At 37.8% G+C, this 10,347-nt stretch overlaps 1 protein-coding gene across 3 annotated transcripts in view; it reads right to left on the bottom strand.

The window, feature by feature from the left end:
• Window positions 1–382: 382 nt before the first annotated feature.
• Window positions 383–10,347, bottom strand: part of micu1 (mitochondrial calcium uptake 1) — a 94,577-nt gene continuing 84,612 nt past the window's right edge. For all 3 annotated transcript variants that reach the window (XM_082154503.1, XM_082154502.1, XM_082154504.1), the window contains 5 exons: window positions 10,145–10,345; window positions 8,704–8,841; window positions 6,544–6,652; window positions 2,117–2,206; window positions 383–1,105 (listed from right to left, as the gene is read on the bottom strand). In XM_082154503.1, coding sequence (XP_082010629.1) covers window positions 942–1,105; window positions 2,117–2,206; window positions 6,544–6,652; window positions 8,704–8,841; window positions 10,145–10,345 — 702 coding nt within the window. In that variant the 3' untranslated portion in view covers window positions 383–941. The remainder of the gene's footprint in view (window positions 1,106–2,116; window positions 2,207–6,543; window positions 6,653–8,703; window positions 8,842–10,144; window positions 10,346–10,347) is intronic.

The raw sequence follows: 10,347 nt of genomic DNA, 5'->3' as shown, positions 1-10,347 counted from the left end.
CTTCCATAGTAGGAAAACAAATACTATGGAAGTCAATGGGGTCCATCAACTGTCTGGTTACCAACATTCTTTAAAATATTTTCTTTTATGTTCAGCAGAAGAAAGAAATTCCTACAGGTTTGAAATAATAAAATGATGACAGAATTTTCATTTTGAAGTGAACTAATCCTTTAATGAATTATAATTAATAGATCTATTGACTATATAATTATCTTGAATAAAGTGTTTAGTGAACATTGGGGTGATCTTGTAAACAACATTTTGTGTGCCCAAGTATTTATTAGTGTACACAAGACACTATTTTTGGTTGGAAGAATTTAAGCCATTAAACATCCTCAAACCCACTTATATTATTAAATAACACACATAAATGCACCATAAATTCAGTACTGCAAAATGGTTTAATAGTATCATTCTTTCAGCATCACTCTTATAAAGTCATTTAACAATGAGATTTTCAAAATAATGCGGTTTATAGTACAATGGAAATTGCTTGGATGCCAATAATTCAGTTGTGAAGTGGAGACTGGGACACAGAGACCTTTGAAAACAGGAGTGCAAAATAGGGAGCTTATTGCTTAAGAAGTGATGATGAATGTTTTAAAAATCAAAGTTGAAATATATCATATGAATCATCTGAGTAAGTCCCAACATTCATTTCAGATAGGAACTCATGGCACTCGAGGATGACCTCTCACTGTGGTTTTTACATGCCATAGTTACATTCTAGTGTATGAAGAATTGTGCATCCAACTCCAAAACTTGCAAACAGCAAGATATAAATAGAAGATAACAAGCTCTGTCTGGATGTTGAGTTGAAGGTGGGCACAGAAGGGCTGAATGCACGAGCACTAGCATGCTTGTTATCAGATGTGCCTTCCGAAGTAGTTGATCCTTAAATGATTAATTAAACCCCATGTGGAGTGTAACATGAGGGGACGTTACTGCTGTTTCGGCATGGCAAAGTCCCAGGCAGTATCCTGGGCACACTTCCACATGGCGCGCACCAGCCGGGTGAAACCCATATCCTTGGGCTTCTCCAGCCCACGCATCAGCCGCTGTTTCATGATGGCAATAAACTCCTTATTACTCAGCTCCCCATTTCCTAAAAAAAAAGTGCAAATGAAATAGAGTGTGAGAGAGAAATATGATGGGTAATTATCACAGTCAGTGCCACCCAACTCCATATGCTTCTCAACCCTCAGCACAATTCAAAAGTACTGATTCAGCGGCTCCGATGCTGTGCACATACATTTGTTCAAATACTCCCATACTAAGATATGATACTGTAAAACTCATTTACAACATTTGTTGCATAAATACCACTACACAAAGAAACACAGAGTGGTCCACATTGGAGATATTTCATGGTTAAAGACAAAAAATAAATAAATATATAAATAAAAATGAGTTAGCAAAATCTAAAACTATAAATATGCATTAAAGTATCAATGAAAACTCGATTTTTTTTGTAATCTGTCCGTATCAGTATATTCTGTTTAACAAAACATCAAAAAATAAAGTGAAAACCAATCACAAAAGCAAAACACAACAAAACAAACAAAATAAAAACAAAACAAAAGCAAAACACAACAAAACAAACAAAATGAAAACACAAAACAAAAGCAAAACACAACAAAACAAACAAAATGAAAACACAAAACAAAAGCAAACAAAGCAAAACAAAAACTAACACAAAACGCAACCAACCAAAGCACAAAAACAAAATTTAAAAACAAAACCAAACACAAAACAATACCAAACAGAAACCATAACAACAAAACAAAACACAAAGCAAAAGCAAAACAAACCAAATGAAAAAAAAAAAAATCGAACACGCACCCCCCCACAACTGAAACTGAAAATCAAACACACTGATATATGATATGATGACTAATATGATTGTAATATTTTAAATATTGATGACTAATATGATTGTAATATTTTAAATATTGAAGATTAAATAATGTATTTTGTTTTAATAATACTGAGGTGATTAAACAGTGTGATGTTATTACTAGCATTTTATAGTATATCAGTAAAGAAGGTACTAGTACTCGTCCTCAGTCTCAAGAAATGATCGAGGAACCTGATTAACACACACACACACACTCACCGTCACAGTCGAACAGTGCAAACACCACGTCACACACATGGTCGGACAGCTCCACCTTGGCCACAGTGCGGGCTACCTGCTTCATGGTGGCTGAAGAGAGAGTGAGAGAACAGGGATGAATGAAGACAGAACTGTGTGTCTGAGCTTGATTACTGGTGTCTCGATCAATACTGGACACTCATTCCCTGCTGAGGACATCTCACCAAATAGGAAAAGAAAAAGATGGACAGAAACAGAAGAGGAGGGTGAACTGGAGGCGTGTCCACCCCTAATTAATGTCATTTAGAGATTGAGGAGGGGAAGATTATCAGATGAATCATGTCATTATTTACTCACATCATAATGATAATTACTAAGACTGTCAAGAATTACTGTTAGCGCACATAATTAATTAAATAAAAAACCTCCACCCATCCTCCAAAGACGTCAGCCAATATGAGCCAAAAATGACTGACAGACAGTGTTTCTTATTCAAGCCTTTTTGACCTTTTCTTTTTGCTGTTGACAGAGTCTAGCGCTGTCACTGAGACAGGAGTGATTTCTCACGACACATATTTCACTGATATCTGTCAGGATGCAGGGACATTTGAGCTCTCTTCCAAAACCTGAGCTGCCTTCATAAGCAGCATTTTAAGGCATCATAAGCTGTTTCCATCCACCTATTTTTATGTGCATTTTGGGATTTCGTATAAAAAGTTCTAAAATGCACTCTGAGATGCAAGTCATTTATGATGTAGGATAAAAGAGCGACAGTGGCTTCCCTGATTGCAGCAACTTCCATTTTTATTACAGATATTTTGTGCCAATTTCTAAGGAAGTGACCATTTTGTTCTCTTGAACACATGAGATGGAAACGCTGCTTTATTTGCAAATGTTTTATGCAACATTCCAATTTTGATATTTGACAAAGTTAAATTAGCAATTTTAGATATAAACATTCTAAGACATCATCATATATAATGATATAATTCATTCAATACCAAGAACGATGGGAAAATATATATTATATATATTTAATTTTCATTAAATAATTAAATAAATAAATAAATATAAAAGCTAATTTAAAATATGAATACATACCATAACACTATGTAAACAATATAACAAACTAAAATAACACTGATTAAATTGGACTGTGTGCCAAGTAAATTTTTGAGTGTCATGTCATTCCTTTAGTGTTTCTTGTATTGAATTTCCTGTATTGTTTTTATGCACTTACACGTTACCTGTTCGGATATAGCAAATCAGTTACTTATGAGTTTCCAATTGAATTAGAATAAAAAGGTTGAAGAGCAAGTCTGCTTACTTAGGAAAAAAGTTGTGTAATTTTTCAACCAAATAATATAAAATTATCATCAAAGCCCAGTATATATATATATAGAGACGACCATCACTGGTATAAACATGAATGACAAGTGTCCAGAGCATGTCATTTACACAATCTACCAGCAGGGGCTAAATAATGAACAATTATTTTCATTAAATAAATAATGAATATAATATAAATATTATATAAAAAACTTGCCAAATGCTACCTTCGCAGGTAACTAACTGCTTTAACACACCTAAATGTGATTTTTTTTTGCCTGTTGAAGACGTGGACTAGTCAACTAATCAAACAGACAATCTACTATTAAAGGCACACTATGCAGTTTCCATTTTTCTCAAACAGCGACCCCTAGAGTCGCTGTGGAGTACTTGTATTTAAAGTTACTGTCGTAAACACCACTCAAGCAGAGCCATCTCTGCGCTCTTCCGACCACGCTTTCTTCATTTTCTTCATCGACTCTGCCACGATTCATGTCTGAAATGCGTGCTAGTGTCTTCCATAGAGGCTGCTTCATATGTTGTTGATGTATGTGACGTCGTGCCGTAAAGCAAGTCGTGATTCTCGTGAGATTTGGTGGGGCGCCACCTCTCAAACTTGCATTGCTGGTTTTTGCTAGAGGGATGATTCGCCCCACTACGAGTTCGTTTACCATCGACATGACTTTGAAGCTGTTATATTAAGGTACAAATCTTGCATAGTGTGCCTTTAATAAACAATTCTGTTCATAATTATGAATATGTTGTTTTGCACATCCTAGTGGAAGAGTGAGAAAATGGCCAGCTGGGAACATAAGAGAAGGACATTAGTGGACCCAGGACCAGGAAGTTTGAAGTTTGAACTAGACAAGGCAAAAGACATCCATCAGAGTCAGGCTTACAGTAACCAGCCTTCCAGACACAGCCTTGGCATCAAAATACAGAAGAGAAAAGAGCCATTCTGAAGATGACAACCTCATAAAAGCCTCTTTTGTCTTCATAAGGATCAGTGATTCAGAGTATCTGAGTGTCAGGGGCAAGAGTTCAGAGAAATGTAAGAGAGGTTATCGAGAGACATCATTCTGCAAGAGAGGAATCAATCCTGAGATAAAGACTGTGAGGAAGTGTGCGAGTGTACGGAGGGAAGTGATGTGCTGAAGAGCAGAGACACTGCAGTACTGGATGTTTATTAAACTCAGCATTACGGGTCTTATTGAGACGGATTCATTTGTGCATATATATAAAAAATTTTAAATACATTTTTTAATCAAAATGTCTTAAATTACTCTTCCTGTGATTTAACTGACTCCTCTCTGGTGAAGTATGCAAGGTCATGCAGCAGTTAAGCCACATCACATTCAGATCTGCCTCCATTCCAGTATGCACCGCTCACTTTTCACGATTGACTGACATGTAACGTAACCAATCTGCAACAATGGAGCCACGAATTTCACATACTTTTGCAAATCCAGTGTTTAGTTGATCCTTGTAAGCGCTCATTGTCACAGTTGTAATTACGATGGCGTTCTTCTTCAACGAGGGGGTTTGAGCATCACAGCATTTGTTTCCAGGCGGACCGATAAAGAACGCAACACACACGTCTCCTGGACATCCGGTAGAATTCAAGATATCAGATGACAACTTTGAAACTCCTGAAGTGTTTCCAGAAAAGCTGTATGGATCAGACGTTCAGCCAACGGTCCGAGACGTCTGAGGCTGAGACTACTCTAAGGCCAGCATCACTACTGCTCATGCTTAAAGAAATGGTTTAAAAAGATTTTAAATGAAAATTGTGTCAGATAAGAATTTAATATTGTGATGAAACGGAATTTACAACAGATCTTTTCGTCCATATTGTGAACCATAGAACCAATTCTTTTTTGATAATCTGATGTACAGCCAAGTGTAACAGATTATCAAAAAATAATTGGTTCTATGGTTGCTGGTTGGATCTTGATATGTAGATGTAACACTCAAATTATAAATGGAAAAGTCGGCGCCGATAGCCTCGTGGGCAGCGCCCCGACATATAGCGCTGTTTGTGCATCGTGTGACCCGAGTTTCAATCCCGGCTCGTGGATCTTTCCTGATCCCGTCCCCCATCTCCTTCCCACTCTATACTTTCCTATCTCAATAAAGGCAAAAACCACCAAAAATACATCTTAAAAAAAAAAAATGGAAAAGACAAAATCGCCAATTCCTGATAAATTGCTGATAAATATCACTAAGAAAAATGGAAGTTGATGCAGGAGAAGCCACTGTTTATAATCATTTTCATATAAATATATTACTACTCAGAGCGCGCAGACGAAACACAATAAACATGGTCATGTTATCTTTCTTTCTGAGGCGGATGCCTGGTGTTTGGAACGTTCAGCTCTGGGGGGTAATTATACCGAACCACTTTGACTACAGACTTTGCTCAGGCATTTCAGAACAACCAAAACAGCTTTTCAGATGCTGGTTAGTCCAGTTATGTCATCCCATCGCAGTCACATGTCTTTTTTGATGCGCATCAAGTAAATGTGTTTCCATGGTGGTTTATGCATACGTTTCCTTATTGGATATACAATTTACCCGACTCAGTTGAGCCGAGCGCATATGTTTTTATGCACATTTTTAAAAGAATTTATGCACATCTTGGCGTTTCCATCCAGCATTTTTTTTATGCAATATCTGTGCATAAAAATAGGAGGATGAAACAGCTAGTGAGTACAGTTAAATGGAAAGACTAATGATACCTTAGAGACTTTTTTGGATTGCCTGAAAATCCAGGTAATGTGTGCATGTGAAGAGTCGGTGAGAGAGAAGATTATTAAAGGAAGAGCACCAGCTGCAGTGAAATGGGACGCATCTGGCTGAGTGGCTCTGCTAATGGTAGGAATGAGCGAGAGGGAGGAGACCAGGATGAGCTGATGCAATATGGAAATTACAAATGGGAATTTTTGCATTGCAAAGTAGTCTTGTAGTAGACTCAGAGTCAGCAACATGACCACAAACTGACCCTCTGGAAATCGCAAGCTGCATTTGATTGCTTCAGTCAACTTCTGTCCGCTTCCAAACTAAAGGATTACAAGGAATTGCCTGAGGGATCATGTATTTATGTGTGTGTATGTTTGTACCTTTATCTATAGAGGCGCCCGCCATGTGGTAGAAACTCAATGCAGTGTCGACATCATTGACGTTCTTCAGGAAGGTAAAGAAGTTCTCCACTTCCTCAAACGTGATGCCCTGTGTGCGAGAGAGAAATAGAGAATGCCAAAATGACTCCCACGACTAAAGTAATTCATTACATTGAATTCTTTTATGACAAATCTGGCTATGCAGCTCAGTTAGTAAAGACTGTTGAGAGAGTGAAATAAAAGTGAAATGACATTAGCTCTCTCAAATAGAGCTGAGGAAAACATGCTGTGTTAGCAATGAGCACATAGCCTGTACATATTGTTTTAATATCCTTTTAATAAGAGCATAAAATGACAAAATGAGAGCATTTGAGCGACACATAAACATAAAACAGCTCTACGGAGAGAAAGCTCTTCATATTCCAGCGTGCCGAAGTGCTCTCATGATAATGTATGTCCTGACGAAACAACAATCATACTGAAGACAGACCAACATTTCAGAGAGTATGATGATGCATTTAAACTGTATCCCAATGCATTCTTACTCGCTTTACCAAGTATTCAACTCTGAGCTAAAAATCAGTCTATGGGGTTAATTATATCAAATTATCCATGTGATTGATCCATTTACCTCTGTGAACATCTAAAGACATTGATTAAGCAGAAAAAATCTAAATTAACCCTGGGGCATAGGAAAATTAAAACGGCACTTCAGGTCAAAAAGGCTACTGACCTCTGATGCATATTCATATCATATAATGAGGAATCAAACTTTACTTCAGCCTTGAAATGGTGGGGAGGTCGTTGTCTACTATTAAAAAAAGTACTATAAAACATACTGTAATTTTTCGAACACCAAACTATGGAAGTTTCCCCATGGAATAAAAAATTAAAAAGGTAATTGCGACTTTTTATCTTACTCACAATTGCAAGAAATTAAGTCTGAATTATGAGATAAAAAGTCACAGTTACCTTGTTTAATGGCGAGTTTATATCTCGCAATTCAGACTTTATTTCTCGCAGTTTTAAGGGGGCAGTGATGTGACCAGCTGGACAGAAAAGGAACGGAATAGCATACAGGGGTCTGGAAGCATGTTTTTAAATATTATTATTTTATAATAAGAAGTTATTTTTCATTTTAAAAGCTGTGTTAAAAACACAACACCATGGCAGGACGTTCAAAAAACATCACAAAGGATGATGCAATGCCCAGACACGTCTGTCTGAATGTGTTTGTAGTGGCTGTGCTTTAAACTGGACAAAATGTAAAAACAGAATTTTTCAGGGAATTGTTTTTTGAGAGAGATTCATACTTTTCTTCAGCAAGGATGCATTAAATTGATTTAAAAAAATGAGTTAAGACTTTATATTGAAATTTTACTTTCATCAAAGAATCCTGAAACTTCCAAGTTCCCACAAAAATACTAAGCAGCACAATAATACAACATTTTATTAGTATATTAGAATGATTTCTGAAGATCTTGTGACACTGAAGACTGGTAGCCTGGTTGACACCAGACCCTTCTCAGTCGTAACTGAGAGTGGGTCTGGGTAAGAGCTTCATTCACATCCCATTTCCAAAGGGGCCAACGGACGTCGCTCAAATGCCTCTAGGTGCAATTGGATAGACCTAAAACCAATCAGAGCGATCGTCATCGTGTAAAGCCCGCCTCAACGTTTGTGATTGGTGCCAAGATTTGGAAAGATTGGAAATGGGCTTGAATGGGCTCTTGGCCAGACTGACTAGCAGAGCAAATCTAAATTTGCCAGAAGTTCGTCTAGGTTTTCCCAGGCTAGAAGACTGGAGTAAAGATGCTAAAAATTCAGCTTTGTAATCACAGAAATAAATTACATTTAAAAATATATTCAAATAATAAACAGTTATTTTAAATTGTAATAATATTTCACAATATTACTGTATTTTTTACCAAATATTTTCAAATTGGCTGTAATTTTGTTAATTCTTTCTTCTCTCAGCATACCAGGTTAGGATGCGCATATATTTTAAAAAGAGAGAATGGGAAAAAGAAGAGAAAATATCGCAGACACAGGCACTCAGACACATTGACAGTTGAAAGAGAGAATGAGGACCCACTGTGCTCTTCTTACAGTGACACATCACAAACGCACACAACTTTTTCAGACTGGCGTCTCGCCCACCTGAGCATCCTTGAACATTCTTTTGAGGTTCTTCTGCATCAGTTTGAGTTTGCGAGACTGAACTCCACTGTAGGCCAGCAGCATCCCTCCAAACTGCTTCTCTGTGATCCTGCCGTCCACCGGATCATTCCTCTCAAACTACACACACACAGAGGGGGAATGCTGAGTAATGGGTTCAGAAGGGAATCTTGTGTTCAGCTAGTCAATATCATTTACAATTCATGTTCGGCTGAATACTTAAGCGTGGGCACAGCTGTGCCAGGTCACGAGTCGGAGGATTTAGAGTAGCTGACAGCAAAAGTTGAACAGCTCTCTCTGGTTGGAATGCAATAGGGTTTGACCATTACATTCATTTAAATAAAAGTTTGGCTATTATCTACACAACCATCATGAATGTGAACATGCTGCTATCAATTTCTACAACTGATAACAGTGAACACTCGTTAGAAAACATAAGAAATATAACTTTCCAAAACTGGATCGGCTCCCATTTCAACACGCATGAAAAAAAGAACAGCTGCTAAATATTTCTTTAAAAGGCACACACAGCAAAAATACTTTTCACTTCAATATTAGTGATTGTCAGGACTGTGAGATAGAAAAGTCTCATCTCTGCTTTCTGTAATCTTGGATTTAAATGCTCAGTCCACTGAGGTGAGGCTGCCCTGTGGGTGGGAGCTGTTAACATATAGAGCAGAACAGAGAGCTGCAGCCTCAGCACATCTCAAAGACCAGATAACGAGAGAGAGAGAGAGAGAGAGAGAGAGAGAGAGAGAGAGAGAGAGAGAGAGAGAGAGAGAGAGAGAGAGAGAGAGAGAGAGAGAGAGAGAGAGAGAGAGAGAGAGAGAGAGAGAGAGAGAGAGAGAGAGAGAGAGAGAGATCTAAAGGTGTCTGTGACAGAGGCTGCCTGACACACTGACACTCCGTCAGACCCTAAGGAGGTTACATCACATTCAGTGTCACTCACGCCACACTGCTGCCAACTGCTCTCAAGCCCTCACTGACTCCTATATTACAGGTCGTCTTTCTTTTTTTTATCAAGCAAGTTTTTTTGGACATCTACCATGGTAGTATTATAGTTTACTCTAAAGTACCTCTAAGAGTGGTTGACCTGGTTTTTCCATTGACCAATATCCAAAGAGCAGTGTGGCAGATGACTCATATAATGAGAATATGTTATAAATAAGTCAGATATAAGTGAAATATATCAAACATTTTTATCTAGATCCTTTTATCACTACCTTTGGGTATCTTGTGAGTATTGTTTTCTTTCTTTCTATCGTTTGTTCGTTTGTTCTTTCTTTCTTTTAGTAGTAACTTATGCAGGAGTCTAAGCTTCCATCGGTGACATTGGCTGACAACTTTCAAATTCAATTTATTTCCCTGTCATCTCTCATATGTAATCTGCACTTCTCCATCTTCCTCGAATTCTGTGCCATACCTCGAGTTTAAGCACATCGTGCTGTAATTTCCTCTGGAACTCCAGAAAACTGCCGATGGTGAGTTTGCCCTTCAGGTCAGCCCCGAAAAAGTATGTGGTGAGAGCTGAACTGCAGCCTCCTGTTTTCAGAGTGTTTCCTGTGGTGGAGCGATCTCGGTGTCTCATGCCCATACTGGTCTGAGAACGAATGATACTCTGAACCT

The sequence above is a fragment of the Leuciscus leuciscus genome, assembly GCF_965113295.1.
Source record: "Leuciscus leuciscus genome assembly, chromosome: 22".
NCBI classification, from domain to species: Eukaryota; Metazoa; Chordata; class Actinopteri; order Cypriniformes; family Leuciscidae; genus Leuciscus; species Leuciscus leuciscus.
This window is presented reverse-complemented; position numbering and strand designations above follow the sequence as displayed.